Here is a 17,547-nt window from a genome sequence, read left to right as displayed (position 1 = left end):
GCATTTATTAGATTGTGAAACTACACCAACGAAACGCAGGTGTGATGTGTAACATATTTTGCGTGTCATGTTTCATGTTTTATTTATGTACTCATCAGTTATTTTTTGAATACCCGATCGGTCATATTTCAATTTTTCAAAGTTGTGTTTCACATGCTCCAACTCCATAGCTACAAACAATTTATAACGCGTATAATTTTTTAAGACGGTTTATTTTTATACAAAAAGGGGAGAAAGTGATAACAATCTACCATATTTCTACAAAAAGATTATGAATAATCATCAATTGATCAAATACATGTACAGATGGCGACTGATCTTTGTCAAACATCGGAGTACCCATGTCAACGTTCATCGCTAGATTATATTCTCGTTCCATCCCTGATTCTCCATTTCCGATAAGAGAAAATGAGATCACATTTCTTACTCGAGTAAAATTCCGCGCGAATGAATTATCTAGAACAATCGAGCCGCGTGCCCAAGGAAACAATGGTTTTTGTTATACTTGGTTTATAATCTGTTAAAAAGACAGGAATAATTTCCAATAGCTCCGTTTCCTATATCTCATCGTTGTTTGCAGAGAGTAGCTGTTAACGAAATAAAATATCCAAATGAATTTCGTACATTCCGATGTGCATCGTATCGCTGTGCTTGTTTCATTCGCTGATAAAATTGCTTTTTTAAAACGACCGTCTGACATAAAATAGCATGCATCATGTTTTATACTGACGTCAAAGCGACTCGATCTCATATCTTCGCATTTGGTTTCTTCCAATTTGAGTAGATATTATTCTCAGACCGAGTAATTCATAATTCCAAGAAATGATAACCTATCTGAAAATGTGAATAAAAGATAAATAAGAAATACATCGAGGAGAATGAATGCCATTGTGATGAAAATGTCGTGTTGGTGGCAAACAATCGTATCGTGCCGTATCGCGACGAAACCAACTTAATGAAATGACTATAGTGTTATAGAAAGTAAACACTCGAGGAAAGTTTCATTATTAAACTGCTTTAAGAAAGTTGTAACCCCGCTGTGGACGTTGCAGTGTCTCGAGAATGCGATTGGTAAAGTTGGAATCTCCATGATTGTGGATCATTTGTCCCTCTCAGGGCAAAAGGTCGTTCGAAAGTTTTCTGATTTACCGCATTGTTTTCCTTCTTCTTGGATACGTTGTCGACGTGTTTTGAATAAAAGTGGTTACACATCTGAATAAACGCTATCCCTGCACGGGTTTCTATTGTTTGCCCTTTACACATTAAATGGGATGAATTGCATAGGAGTTAACGGAAATATCTATTTAATTTATGGATATGAAGCCTCCTTTGCAAGAGATGATGCGTAATTCGCAGAATACCCGTTGCTACAATCGGAGATTACGGGATCTGGAATCGTGTTCATTGCAGCATGTCTCACATGATAAACGCTTCTGCACGATGCGTTGTATTGTCTTGTTAATACTCTGTTACCACACTACGTTTGATAAAATTAAAACCTCGTGCCATCCAAATTATAACAATGGCGAACGGTAATTTTACACGCGTGTACATTTTCCCGTGAATTGTACTTGTTTCGTATTTTTAGACCATCCTTCCTGGAAATTAAAAGAGGAGTAATTAGGAAGAAGGAGATTAGACTGCTATTGAATCGCGATTAATGGATAGACTTCGAACCCAGCACAGAAACAGAAGAAACAAAGCACAGCGTTAAATACGATTTAAAAACAGAATCAATTAAAATTCTCGTAAAGTTCAACAAAGCGCAAAGAAACAACTTATGGTCGTGAATTAAACTTGATAAAGGGAATTCGACATTAGACGACAGGGGTTACAGATCTTGCTAGCTGAATCCGATATCTCGCTCGAACTTTTACGACGATCTTCCGTTCTTTCATTCGTCCTGACCCCCTTTGCCCAACTTCCTCTCCGCGAGTCACTCTTAATGACTCGATTCCATAGGGGCGCGCAAGATTCGTTTCCCTCGTTCTTTCGAAACTTTTCGACAAAGGGGTCATTAGGATCTCGTTTCCAAGATCATTAAGAGCTTGTACTACGAGAAACGGTGCTTTCTACAACCTCGTCGCGTAATTCCCTATCTGCGAGATTATACGGCATATTCATGAGCATGCAAAATTTTAAACGAAATTCGAATTGAACTAATCCGCGTAACGTTCATCTTGCTACTCCATGAATATGATAAGGCATACATTATTGCAATTTTCACAAAGAACGTCATGATAACGAACGAAATACTACGATTACTGGCATCGATTAATTAAAATTGATTTGTACCTATTCGAACGAAGCTCTTTATCCATCGCGCATTATACGCAATACTCGCGTTCGTTAATTTGCTGAAACTTCTTCGATTCTATCAATAAAGATAAAATATAATCGACGCTTTAACATTGTCAATTTTCATGGAATAGAAGTTGCGTCTCCTACGACGACGACCGAACAGTGAAGTTTAAGCGCGATGAAGGTGTCTAGTTTCAGGAAGAATAGAAGTGCTACGAAACAACTATAATAGCAGCCAGATTCGAATGCATAGAAGTTCGGTAATTCCTACTCGTCATGCTGGTAGCTAACTTTACTGGTTTCAATCAACGTGCTTAATGTATACCGCTTGCTAACGTGCATATTCGTTAATTCGCACAGCGTCTTCCATTCAAAATTAGAAAAAATGTACTTCCAACGGTTAGTATGATAATCGTCGACGATGAAGCGTTAATTGGCAGGAATGGGAACAAAGCTAGCGTACATACAGCTACGTCGCATGCGTTTCAGATTTCGACACGGTGCGAGGTGGAACGGGTATTATCAGCAAAGACCTTCGCTAACGACTCTCAGGAGTTGGTAACAGAGTAACAGGATCTATAGACAACGTTCGAGAATCTGATGTTCACATCCTCCTTCTGTATCCTCCTTCTCTGCTATTATCGATGCTTGATCGTCAAAAACAACAGAGAAAATAATATTCTATAAAATATATGAGTGATTCATTTTGTTTCTAGCTAACCGTAGTTAAAATCGTAGAAAGTGCCGCTTTATTCCAATTAACGTTGTCTGTTTCAAAGGCTCGAATGATTTAAGCGATTTCGTTTGAATAATTAGCGTGGTAAGTATCAAAGTTTATGGGTTAGAAAGTTGTGGCTCCCTAATTAAACTCCCGAAGCGTTTAACTTTTGGCCCCCTTCATCAGAACAGCTTTCGATTTTCAATTTTCGTAACGTGAAATGCTTCCAAATTGATTGATGATTCTTCCTCGAGTAAAATGTGACAAACTTCGTTTCTCCTGCCGGTGTTTTTACGCAACTTACGCGTTATTAAAAAGTTGAAATTCGAAAGGTTTTCTATGAAATAAAACTCGTGCTGGCAAACTATTTTGCGATGTACGGTGGGGAGGGGGGGGGTAACACGCATTCAAAGAAGAGGGGCTATTATGGAACGCAATATCCGTCAACCTGTCGGCCAAATTGACAAAGGTTTTTGTTTCTGGACGGAACAGACGCTTAACATAGTATGTTACTCGCATTAAAATATATTCGCCGTTTCGCTGTTATATCATTATACACACTTACTTTGCTCCAACGTGTTTTAATTATTTTCACAGGAAATACTTTGATTCGAAATGCTTAAATTAATATGTTAATCCATTTAAATGGACTCGAATACCGTTTATGAAAATCAGTGAAAATCAGTGAAAATGATTGATTCAGTCAGTATCGATAGAAAGTAACATGACATGCTCCAAAATTAAAACACGATTCTAATATTACGCCCGAAATTGTATCAACTATTTGTATTCTATTACAATCAATACTTAGTCGTTGTTGTTACTTTTGATTTCGTTATTAAATAAATCAATTATACATTAACCATTCTTTCTCTTACGGTATTTTGAATCATGCTCTACCGTACATTATATAATTAATTAATTGCGTTTCAACTTGGGAATTTATTTTAATTGAAATTTCTTGTGTTCAGTTTATTTTGTATGTTTATTTTTCTTGTTTCTGAAATTACTTGCGATTCCTTATATAATGTATGAACTAAGAATAGAAAATCCTTCGATCCTGTAATTAGATTGACACGAAAGGTGAAAATTTTAATAATATCGAAATATACGGGAAATAAGGAAGAAACCATCGGTTATTCAACTTATAATGCCAAACTGTGACCAAATAACAGTTGGTATATTCCTGTTATCGATACAAATTTTCGTCAGACTCGGTGATATAGCCAGTTTCAAGGCAGCCGTTAGAATGGACTTCGTGACCATCCGAATTAATTCAAGTTAACTCGGATGTTTCCAGCAAGTTCCTTTATGTTGTCCTCCGGTTCTCTTCTCGTAGACACCGTGCTGCCACGTTAGAAGGCTAGGTAAATTCAATCTGATCCCCGACTAAGTCGTAACTACGTGTCCGAAACCTGGAACAGTCCCGCGCCAACGCTGGACCACCTTGCCGCCTCGCCGCCTCGACATCCATGGAAGCGTCTGCCGAGTGAATTACCTCAACTACTCTGCCTTCCCTTACACGCGACAACGAGGATTACCAAGTGATTTCTTGTTTACTCGTCCCGTAGACGAGTAAATATTAGAATACAGGTAATGATTATTCTCTGCTGATTCTCCACTGTAAAAGCACAATTTACGTAAACTCTCCAAGGAAAAGTTAGATGAACGTAGAAAGTTGTGTTATTACGTTCGTGTCGCGATCCATCTGGAGAAAGTAAAGAAAGAGCGGGGCTAAAAGCGAGGAGAGAAAAGTCCGGAGGAGAGGGTCTTGGACAAATGGATAAGTTTCAAGGTGAGAGTGTCAGAAGGAAGAGAATCGTTTGGACACTTTTTCCGCAAGGAAAGCCGTGGAAACTTTTGACCTGAATTATAATCCAGCGTATCCACGGAGATATAGCTGAATGCGTGTCTCTTATTTATAGCACAATTTCGCTCACGAGTCCCATCTGTCTAAGCGATCTTGCACAGCTTTGACGATTTATTCATTTTTCTCTGCACAGATAAACACGGATAGATAGGTTCGACCAGTGATACGAAACACGCGAAAAATAAGAGAGTTAAGGAAACAGGTTCAACGCCTCGAAGAAACATATCAAAAACGAGTGATAATACTCCGTATCTGGTCAGTCGTAACGTCGCGTCGGAAGCAATATCGCTCTTGATTCTATCTGCAATAAAATCTCGGGAACAGATATTGCGACCGAGTGTGTCATATCCATTTTCAAAATACGACTTTTTCTCCAGTCGATGCAAGAAACGTTATTACTTCGGGGCAACCGTTTATTTCGTTGTTGAGAAACTATTTCAAAATTGATTACCGGATAACTTCTGGTCGACTGAATCTGTTTTGTTATTGAATTCTTTGAGTATAGCTTGAGTAGGTACGATACGCCTTTCTACGCGAGAAAAATAGTTGGAACGGGACGTTACATGAAATATTATCATCAACTACCAAATTATTCCTTGTTCCATATTCGACGATCATCGTGACAATTTTGCGCATACGTCCGTGTAATAGCTTCAAAATAGAATCGATATTTTCGTCGCGAACGGCATATTGTGCGACGTTCTTTCTTCGCTTTGCTGTCGAAAATTTTCACAGCGACGAGACATACTGTTTGCAAATCGCAAACCGGAATCCATAGTGTGCCTGGAGAGCGTCGACTTTGGAGTATTTGACTTTTACAAATTTATACGGTTTTTACTATTTCCAGAAACGAATGCCCTTACTTCCGAAAGAACGTCGCCGGATGTTAGAGCCTCGAGCACTCGGTGTTTCTTGCAATCGTTGGCACGAGCGCATTTCTCAAGTTCGATACATTAAGTCGACGACACGAACATGCTTCGTATATTTTGGATGTCGTATACGATACCATCCTGAAGAGGAACACGTAGAAAGCTTGTATCAAAAGTCGAAAGATTGATGCATTTCATAAACAAATGATATTCCTTTTGAGAACTTTGAAGATTCGATCTGAATCGAGCTCTATACGAAAAAACATCGAGTATTGGTCACTGCTTTACTTGCAGCCGGTGAAATACAAAATGCAGAAGGACGGATGAAACACGATAACGAAATCGTCCTATCTCTGAAGAACGAAAGTCATTATGAGAATTGACTTTAACCTCGAAGCATCATCAGACGTTGTAAAAAACTAACTTGATCCAACAAGTCGTCGGTTAAAAAATCGCTAGCCACAGAATCCTACATTAGCTGTCTTAATGGCTTTTTAATGTCGCTTTGGAATTTCTAAAGATAGACGATTATCCGACGGTCGATTTGCAGAACGTCACTAGGAATTTTTATAGTCCCAGCAGGAGCCGTCAGATTCTTCCAAGTTTGAGGCGAAACCATGCCAAGTAATCGCCTAGATAAAATATTTCCATCGTACATCCAACCGCTTTTTCGAAAGCACGACGTGCTCAAATCTCTCGAGATATACACATGCATATTATGGCGTTCGTTTAAATTCGTAACGATATTCTTACTATTCTTACAAGTTACGCATTTTTCTACGAATGAGTAGCAGAGTTTCTTATAATATCTGTGTAGTTGGTACTGATCGAAAACTCGATGAGGAAAAGCTTTAAAAAGCAATTATCCAGCTAGCAAGACGATTGAAAAGCCAAGACTTAGCGCTTGACTCGCTTTGATCGATTACGTCCTGCAGCACAAACGTCTGGATCTAGAGATTGTGTAGCAAAATTCTTCTTATTGTATACGTAAAACATCGAGCTGTCACTACTAGCTCTTGAAATTTCAGTGATACAGGAAACTCCTGGATTTGCTTCTATGTAGGTAGGTAGATACGGTTAACGTTTGAGAAATACCAGTTTCGTTTTTCGTTGTACGGGATCCCATGAATTGAATAGCGTCGAATTGATTACGCTTTGCAAATAATTCTCGATTCAGTCTCTACCCGTAATGCTCGGATTTCTAGTTTCTCTTACTATCCCCTATCAGCCCGTTCAACCCGTTTCCACAATCTCTGGCCACGATTGAGTCCTAGAGTGCTTTCTCCGACTCTCTTGTAAGAGCGTCTCGCGTTTAACTTCACGGGCGAAATCCATCTCCTTCTCTTTTCCCCAATTCGCTCTCCTCTATCCATCCATCTCTTTCGTTTGCCATTCTGTTCCTTGCAATCTGCCTTCGCACGATTCGTCTAGCGATATATTCATCTAGCTATCTCGTTCTCTCTGTCGGCTTACCTTTAGTGATTATATCAATTCTAAATCAATTTTAGCAACGGCCTTCGTATCGGTCGCGCACCCTCGTCTCCGCAACCCTCTGCCGCGTGTCATTGAATTACGATGGGTGAATCGCTTGGAGTACTGCAGCCGCTCGATACGAGAATTAATAGGGACGCCGTTACCCATTTAAGCGGCCGACATGATACCCAACGTAGCCGACACGTCGATGGAAAATACAGTCACCATGCCGCTTCTGCTTTCTCTCGCGCTCACTCGCGTGTCTACAAATTTATGACGAATTTATATATCTATGGTAGTGTAAAAATGAAAACAGACATTCGATTCACTTTGTCCACCAGATACATGAATTACGACCCGTATCGAGTGTAAAACACGGGCGTCACTAGGAAAATTGAAATATTAAATACCGCGAGAGTAATTCGAGTTCATATAGTCGTGGGATCACGTCGATGGACAGCTACCATCAGTACGCATGCAGCTTCAATGCGGAAAATATTTTCCATCAAATGTAGTGAGCAGAAACGCGATCGCTCGGTTTAAATATCGCTGCCCTGAAAGAAAGGAAGTGAATATTCAGGTAAATAAAAACTCGGGTCGCTACTACAAACGAACCTGACAACGAGTTAATATTCAGTAGTTTAATACGAATGTGCCAAACGAACCGTTTGCATGTGTAATCCACAAATCCATTTATTGAGCTCCGCGATCAAAACGTGCCACAAAAATATCAATTTACCCGTTGCAAAATTAAGTTTTTTCTTGGTAAAAGGGATTTTGTAAGTTGAAACCTATACGCATTATGACTATAATACTTGTGTATGATTCAAGAGTGACTGTGATAGTCATTTGTTTTAATGAGAACGAGGAAAAGCTTTATAATCAAATATTCCATTTCGTAATCGATCTAGTTTAAACAGACGATGTGTGAGAATGATGTATGAGAGACGAAACGAAGTAAATTTTTCTAAATTTCAATTGAAAGTATATGATTTACGCAATCTCACGTCTGCGACATCGTGCTTACCGTCAGATTGATACGTAAATACTCATTGTTTTCCCCTGGAACTTTTACGGCTTCATTTTCCAAACAGCCATCAAGCAACGAGGTTCGCAGCTGTTCTCAGCACGATGAATTTACAGCAGCCATAGGTGGACGCGTGAAATAGAATGGTCAGTTAAAGCTGGAGAATTCTGGTTAACTCTTGCAAATAATGTACAAAAGGACAACGTTTTCTATTGTTCCGTACGTTCGACTATTCTATCACGGAGCTGCAACGAAGGAAATTCTGCTTTTGTCGAACATTCGTATGGGAATAATTTCTTTGACGCTGCACGGTGTCGAAGGTTTCGCTAGATTGATTATGTTTGTGCAATCAGACGATGCGAATGCATTTTACAGAAAATTAACAACACCATTGTCTCTTGAACTCTCGATATCGATGCTCGACAATGTGGAGTGTTACCGTGTCCTTCATGTCCTCTGCAACCAGTCAAGCGCAGTGCATATATGTTCTGTAGATTTGCATTATACACGACAATTGAGTACATTATATAGAGTATGCAGAAGTAAGCGTACTATAAAACGTAACTTTTGGCCACAATTTACGTTTACTCAGCTTAAAATTTTTTAACCGGAGACCTTGGGATTTCCGATTCTTGAACTATTTAACATCGACTGGACTGCATTACTAAAACGATCGAAATATCCGAAGCAATGATCAATTAATCTCTTTATATACGCGACTGAAATGATTACGATCCCCTAATTAGTTGGCACAATCCGTAATTTAATAACAAAGTCAGTCAAAAGATGGAGAACGTCGTCGACGTAAGGCATAGCAAATGATTGCTCGTTTATTAGTTTCCCCCCAGTATCCCTCTCGTTAAGGTCGCTGGAATAAGGCAAGGTTGACTGGCTCGCCTTCCCTTGGTTTCTAATTATAACTCTCTATACATTAGCTATAAATGCCGCGATTATATACGTATTGCGAAGAGACTTACATCGACCGGAAGTGTCGCTTTACCTTGGCCTTCCCTAGATTTACTCAGAATATTGTCAGCAGTTCCGTACAATTCCAACAAAAAGACAAACTTTCGATATCGAAAATCAAAAGGCAATACTGTTCGTTATAACGCTTTTACAAAATGTACTATCTACCAACGTCCTGTGTTCCACATTCTTGTACCTATACGTTGCAGATGCAGCTAGTACCGTTGCAATTAACCAGTGAGCTGGGACGTGACAAATTTCGAGAGTCGTTGTTTTACCATTCGGTCGATATCGCGTCAATGCTGGTCTTTTTACGTATAGTTATTCGATAGTTTTCGTACGGCATTTACGCGAGTTAAGTAGCTGGTTACGTGCCGGTTATTTATTCGATGTATTCACGATTAATTATCTGGTGTAGTTGGCGCAACAGAAAGTGGCTTCTCCAGCAAGTTGGCTCGCGTCTATTTAGAAAGCGCGTCGACGTGAATCCCCTCTTGACAGGGGAGACGCGTTACCGAGCAACACGCAACAGAGTTATGGCTCATTTAACCTGCTACTGGGGAGCTGGATGAAGGGCTTCGAATGCAAAGGTACGGTTAGGATAAAGTACCGGCTGAAAGATATAAAATACACTTCTTTTGCATTTAGAAACGGGGTATGACAGAATCTTTTATTCAGCAGTTATTAGCATCGGTTAAAGGCGTAACGTGTATCCTACGAAGCAAATCTAGAAAGAATAGAACAGTGGTCTTACTTAACACTTTTTTTCATTTCTTACATTTCTTCACAGTTCTTCTGTGTCATATTTCTATTCTAATTTACCTTATCCTATTCTTACATTCGGGTATCATTTACAAGTAATTTCGATATCACGTAATTTATCACGCAATATAAGACATATAATTATTTATCAAGGAAAATTAGTAACCGCGATAATAATCTACGTTTAGTAGGTTGAATGGGGTAAATCGTGTTTCAGACGAATTTTGCATATTTTGCGTTAGAAGTAATAGGGCTAACATGGAGATAGAACAACGTGGCGCGTTGCGGATAACAAGTCTGGTTCAAGCAGGGAGAGAACTATAACTAATGCTGGATGCGCGCACGTCGCTCTTAAATTACTTCGTCCTAAATACTTCATTGGCATTTTGGCCAAGACTCAGCATCAGATAAAGACACATTACAACGATGCTTACCCGTATTCAGACCATGCTGGGATTTAGACTGTACCAGTTTTGTAATTAACGATACGTCGTCGCAAATCTACGTGATCAACTCGTCTGTTTGCAATCCGGGAATGTTCGACAGAACTAATAACAAAGAGCAGATCTATATTTTAAGCCATCGACATAGCGAACGTTTTCAATTTTTGGAAAATACGATTGCTGTCGGTAAATTTAAAAAATTCCGACGTTGTTACGTCGGAAACGATAAGGGAGGGGGGAAAAAAAGGAAAAATTCACAATTTCGTGAAAAGCGAATATTTGCAAATTTGTTTTATCAAGTTGCGAGACAAGTGCCGTGCCGCGCGTGATTTGTGTAAATTTACTTCACATCCGAATTTAAAAATGAAATTCATTCTTTCCAATTCCTTTCTAAATGAAGTGTTCATTTACGAAAATACTTAAAAGCATAACAAAAGCACGAAAGTTAGTTTTATTCCAGACGCTCGTTACTTCTATGTATCACTGCTTTCATAGTATTTCTGCGTTCTTTTGTTCTTGCGATGCTACTTTTGGTGCTCGAGTTTTCTTTGAGATACCAAAGCATCTCATTTAATAGCATCTCAGTGGAAACGGATAGATACATGTATATGAACCTGTCTTTGAAATAAGAGTAAAGGGAGCTGTCGGTCGAGTATAAATAAATAAAATGTCTTGGGAAAAAGAAGATACTTTTGAGTATGAAATTGTGAAAAAGGTATACAGGAAAAATCGTGACGGTAAGGCTGGCAAAGCATCAAGGTGGTTTAAAAGTGAGCTGCAAAATTGCTGATGTGAAAATGTGATATTACATAGTAATTATACAAATATAACCGGTAATGACATTTCGATGTCGTTGACGACACATCGCCGTTTCTATTAGAATTTAATTAAAAAATATATTTTCTAAACGTGAATCATATCGAAAGGATCATAAATAAAACAAAATAGTAATAAAACAGAATTTTATTTAGAGGCTATTTCGGTTATTTGCATGTACATGCATTTCCAGACACAAATTTTTCGTTGCTTTACCGTTTTTGCTAATTTACGACTTTTAGTTGTTCACTACGTGGTTAAAACAGTGAGCTTTGATCGTATTAAAGCTCTACGCTTTATGTTCTTTGTTACGTTTTCATGATTTTTTTGACGTTTTCTGATATTTGAAAAGTATCATAAAAATTTGAACGAAGATATGATAGTTTCGAATTATAAATTAAAAGATTCAAAAAGCAAACATTGTATCGTATATGTACCGCGTATATTTTCATGGTGTAACAGTATTATAAGGTATCGGCAAGTTGGTTGTGTTACACTCTGGTTGTATACACATGCAAAATATAGTAGTTCGATCAATATGATACTGAACTACGAGCTACGCATTTTAATGCTATCTTCTAAAGCCTTTACAAGTAATCATAGTTCGTGCTGCAGAATGTGATGAATATCGAGAAAACTGAGCGGCTTACGATTTATTCCGAGATTTCTCTAGATACGAAGGCGCAAATGAAATTGGAATGAAAAGCGAATAGGGATCTAATCTTGTAATCGTTACAATCTCGTCTTGTAATCATTAATAAAAATATATAAAAATCAGATAACGAAAAGAAATATTGAGCAATTAGAGGTCGCAAGTATCGAACAATTAACTGAGAATATCTTCCTATGCTTACGGCGAATAACACGGAGAGGAAATTCAACACTGCGAAATTCGCCAGTTTAACAGAAAATGGAGACAAGCGTGTACGCATAGCCGGCGGTGATAGACGCATTTCGACGGTGCAACGCCCGATTTTGTACTTACTGGAGGCACGGTTGTTTCAAATAAATCGCACAACAGGCTTCGCTCGGTATAGGTGCGTTCGATTCAACCGTGTCAGTGTTTTCGAAAATAAAAAGATGAATCAGACGAATGCACCAAAACGGAAAAATGGTATACGGTGGATGAAATGGGAAAGAGGAAAGATAAAATTCGTTTCTTGATTTGGTCAAAATAATCCTTGATTTCTACAGAAAGATTTTTCCAAATAAATATATCTGACCCGTTTTCAGAGTCGTAACAATTCCCAAGAATTAAACAATCGGAGAGATTCGTTGGAAGAAACGAAGAATCGAAAATGCATGAACTATGATGCATTTTATACGAGTCTGTATTTTTATCTTTCCATTTGCGATAAATTTGAGAAATTCGCTCAGCATCTTTTATATACGTATGTATCGCTTTCCCTAGCGTGTCTTCTCGGATAAATGAAATGCTCCGTGAGTCAGTAAATCGGTAATTTACATTGAAACAATAGCCGACCATAGAGCAATGAAAGCTAATTCAACTGGCACGGTTCGTGGTGAGCTTTGATCTTCACAGTTTGTTCGTTCATTTTCCAGGTAAACGGATCGTGGAGCCTGCCTGGCTTTGTCTGTGACTTTTACATCGCAATGGACGTCACGTGCAGTACCAGTTCCATCTTCAATCTCGTAGCAATCTCGATAGACAGGTGAGCGTTCTTTTTCGCAGAAGAGCAAGAAATAGTTCGACCCTAATTCTTTTACCCTAGCGAATTCCACGATCGATCTTCGATGCTTTGTTAGCTAAACGCTACAACGCTAGAAAGTCTTATTTTATCGCGCTCAAACAATGTAACGAAAGTCAAATCGCAACTCGTATGCATAAATCGAATTAATTTACGAAACGTTACGAATTGCTCGTCGTTTAGCGTCAAGAGAAAAGGAAGAAAGAAAAGAAAAAGTAAACGCAAGAATAAACAGAGATATTAATCGTAATTTGTAACGCTCTTTCAATGTAAAATACGATTTGCTTGCATTGCATTTGTTTCACACCATTGCAGGAAAATTGCGCAACCGCGATTGCTGAAAAAGCACCGAAACTCGTGAAAAAGGAAGTTGCTGATTTAACCAGTTTACGTGACACGAATAACAGACCAAAGACGGAAGAGGAGGAACTGAGATTTGTTCCGTGATGCTCGAAATGAGTTGGAGCCGGGAGAGTCGGAGTTAATTTCTATTAATCAAATTTCGACAAGACATCGAAATAACTATCGTCAGGTCGACGAAGAGGTCGAAATGATCGATCGAGTGGTTTTCGCTGCTCTAAGAAATTTACGTTTTAAGATATAGTAACGCGACTGCGTTTACGTTTTATGATCGAAAATGTATGTACAAACCCGATCAGTTTTGTTAAGTTACGAAAAGCTTATATTTATTATAGAACTTATCAAAATTCGTAGATATCAAAGTCACGAAACGATATGAATTACATTTTCCTTGTTTCTTTCCTCTTTGTCGCCTCTTGGTGTGAAACAGTATTAAAAGCTAAATCATAAATTCCGATCATTCAGACCGAAAAGAATTTCGTGGGACCGCGTCGTAAAAAGTCTAAATGGAAGCACATTCGTCTAGAAATAGTACAGCCAAATGATTAATACGAAGGTTTTTCGCATTTGCATGTTAAAATATACGTGTCGTGATGCAGAAAAATGGCTGCACTTTATTAAAAACCTTTCGACGATTTCCATAAACTCGCAAAGTCTGAATCTATCTATCGCCTGTCATCCTCTTCCGGATGAATTCCCCAAAACAAGCGACAATTTAGCGATTTAATTAATCGTTTTCTACCGACATGTCCACGCGACAGAATTTGATTTATCCTCGTTGCGGAAGAACCGTAAGCGTCTGAAAAGTATAGTTTTTTCTGAGATAGAATTATTCTGATGCAAATACATCAATCAGAATCGAAATAATAAATTGGACAATGCTGTCAGGCGGATGCACAATGTTAGTGGATCCACGTTGATTTGCGGCAACGTAATGCCCATCAAGCAGGGGACACTGTACGATACACGAAATGAATTTGAATTGCAGATACATAGCAGTGACCCAGCCGATAAAGTACGCCAAGCACAAGAACAATAGAAGAGTGTGGTTGACGATACTGTTGGTCTGGGCGATATCTGCCGCGATCGGCAGCCCGATTGTTCTCGGCTTGAATAACACCCCCGACCGAATACCGGACCAATGCCTCTTCTACAATGCAGACTTTATCATCTACTCGAGCCTATCCAGCTTCTACATACCTTGCATCATCATGGTGTTTCTCTACTACAACATATTCAAGGTAAATATTATTGACAGCAGTTGGTTTAAAAATAATCGATAGCAGAAATAGATAAGGCCCGATCGGTGTTGCTCGAAAATTGAGTAAGAATCAAGAACTGTCAGGATGAATGCAAAATCGTTTATTTGGTCAATTAACCATAACGTATAATATTGTCGGCCGTAACAAGTAAAACTCACCAAATTACGTAGATATTAATTTTAACGCCATATGGAGCAAAGTGTTCCGCAGATACGCTGGCTTTTGCGATTACGTTGCGGTTAATCATAAATACGGCTGCTTCGCTATTCTACGCAAACCGGAATACATAAACAATTTTGTTTGCATGATTGCTTCCATTCGTTACGATATTAATTTCCGATGATGTGAAATATCGCGATAATAATTGCGTAAAACAGATTTCAAATTCAACACTTTATAATTCTACATTCTGAGAGCCTCGGCTGACCGAAGGCTTTGTACGACCGAGATTTATTATTTCTCAGTGGAGCCGATAAACAATGATATTTCAACAAACAGTGTATTGATTTCATAACAAAGAATAGTAAAAAGGAAAGCGAAGAAAAGAAAGGAGGAATAGAAGGAAGAGGGATATTTTCATTGCAATTCGAAGAACAACGTATCGTTTGTTTGTTTCGTTTGTATCGTTTGTATGGGGTTGCAAGACATTCGGCATGAATATATGTATACGTGTATAGTCATAATGAATTTAACATCGGAGAAGAAAACGATACGCTACGAAACGCCGATATAAAATACGTACCTCTTATGTTCAGTTATAATGCATCCATAAAAAGTTCTGTTTCTCAACTTTCGTCTAGCAGCTGCGAGTAAAATTGTCTAATACGCGTACATTATGATGCTGTGTATCCATGTGAGAAATATTTCTTATATCTTTGATATAAGGGTCGCGATAAATCTCGCTGTTTTAATATGTATAGTTGATAACAGGTGTCATGCGTTACCTGTCTTATACGCCATAGGAAGATTTATTTCACGCGTTTGTATCGATTACCAAATTTATGTTGAAACAGTGATTTTACTTTACCGTTTCCAGGCATTGAGGAACAGGGCGAGAAAAGCAAGGGCCAATAGAAAGCCTAACTTGGGCGACATAAAACCGGGCAGCATAATCGAGAACATCGCGCATACGCGCAGGTAAGCCGACACATTCGCTTCGACCGTTAACGTTGGCATTCTTCACGAATATACCAAGAATTTTCTAGGAATTCCAGTCGAACCGCCGCTGGTTAAGGGAGAAAATGGATGTAAATTCTTTTGTTAAATTTCTGAAATTAGCAAGAACATACGACCGTCTTATACGCTTGAAAGCTTAAAGAATTTTTATTATTTCTCATGTTAATTACTGCAAAAAACAGAGGAGATTTTAATAAACGATCAATTACGTTTGAAAATCGTGTTTAAATTCGTGGAAAAGATCGGGGGAGAATCGAAGCCGATACTTCGTTGATAATTTCTTGATCATTCCATAGCATGTATTTCATTTGCATGTATCACTCTGTTGCACGTCCTATCGTACAGAGATAAATGGTGAAGTTGCGATTTCATAAGTCATACTTGCATTTGCAACCACGTCCTTACCAATTTGTAGAACGTCCCCTGTGCGCGTTGCACGAACGTGCAATTTCGAACAAAGGAGTGGCGAACGTAAATAAGAATTCCCTTTAGAAAAGGGGAACGATTATTTGACAAAGGGGCGATAGCATCGAACCAGTGCTGCCTTTTAATAGTTTTCAACGATGTTCACGGTAAACAAGACGTCTGTTGGTAGGCTGCTAACGTCTCAATGAGTAGTTGAATGTGTGTAATTTCTCGGCGAGGCACGGATATAACGAATCGATATTCAATTTCTACGATTTCGCGCGTCAGAAGATCAAAGAAGGCTGTTTAAATAGAACGAATAGCTACATATATTCGCGAAGGTGTCGCAGAGCGGTAGTCGGTCGTCGCGTCGCGAACAGACAAACTGGCTTCATTTTGAATGTGTCGCGTGTTCCTCGCGCGAGTCATTTTTTTCAATTTCCCGCGTATAACTGCTGCATTCCAACGAGAGACGATTTCTCGCGAAGATTGGCCGCGCTGGCGAGAATATGTCACTAAAGGAGGAAAGATGGCGGTGAAAAGAAAGGCGTGTAGAAAGGGGAAGAGCTAAGGCGTAGTTGAGCCTGGAGCATCTCCGTATAATACGCTTTTCCCGCGCGCAGGCTTCATTTCCGTTGTCCCGGGGTCGGCGTACTTGCCTTGAATAGCCAACAAGTTCGCCTCGATTTAATTGCCGGCTTTTGTACTCACCTCTTCCTAAGTGTCGTACATTTGTTCATCGATGAGAACCGTACAGAAGGAACCGTTGTCTTCCTTTGCCAGCGGACTGAAAGGCACGTAGTCTTGTTTTTCGGTGAAGATGATTTAATACCTACTTCGCCGTTTTTCCTTTCTTCGAAAGGAAAATACCGGAGTGGAATCCATCTTCCGAACGAGTGGCGAAAGATCGCGACTTAACTTCTGCCGCCGCGCTTTGACTTATACTTTCAACTATACTTCAGAGCTGTATGTCGCTCACCAATGGAGCAACAAAAGCAAGAAGGATTTTCCAGTTAAACATTTCGAATTAATCGGATTAAAAAGTTTGAATCCACATAAAGGGTATATATATATATATATATACTTATATTCAAACGCAACTAGGTAGGTAATTTGCAATGGTATTAAAGATGTGACACATCGGTTGCCTAATTATTATTTATAGGCTCCTTCCAGGTTCCTACGGTTGCATAATACCCTGTACAAACGCCATCGATAAGTTAGACTTACAATTAGATGTTTATAACAACAGTTACACAGTTTGGCTATACGACCGTATCTTTTCCCCTGAGTCCCATGCATTCAGCGTAATCTCAGGCCTGTATTCAAAATTCGCCCGATACTCCACCCTTCCCATACGCTCTTCTACTCCTGTAGATTTTACCCCTGT

The 17,547-nt window shown here is 39.0% G+C and overlaps 1 protein-coding gene across 3 annotated transcripts in view; it reads left to right on the top strand.

Annotated features, from left to right (window-relative positions):
• The window catches only part of LOC100644210 (dopamine D2-like receptor), a 96,678-nt gene that overhangs the window by 72,066 nt on the left and 7,065 nt on the right, over positions 1-17,547 (top strand). For all 3 annotated transcript variants that reach the window (XM_020864815.2, XM_048408965.1, XM_048408966.1), the window contains exons 3-5: positions 12,809-12,918; positions 14,303-14,555; positions 15,613-15,713. In XM_020864815.2, coding sequence (XP_020720474.1) covers positions 12,809-12,918; positions 14,303-14,555; positions 15,613-15,713 — 464 coding nt within the window. The remainder of the gene's footprint in view (positions 1-12,808; positions 12,919-14,302; positions 14,556-15,612; positions 15,714-17,547) is intronic.

The sequence above is a fragment of the Bombus terrestris genome, chromosome 9 (genome assembly GCF_910591885.1).
Source record: "Bombus terrestris chromosome 9, iyBomTerr1.2, whole genome shotgun sequence".
Taxonomy (NCBI): domain Eukaryota; kingdom Metazoa; phylum Arthropoda; class Insecta; order Hymenoptera; family Apidae; genus Bombus; species Bombus terrestris.
The sequence above is the reverse complement of the archived record's forward strand: the minus strand, read 5'-3'. Positions and strand labels throughout refer to the sequence as shown.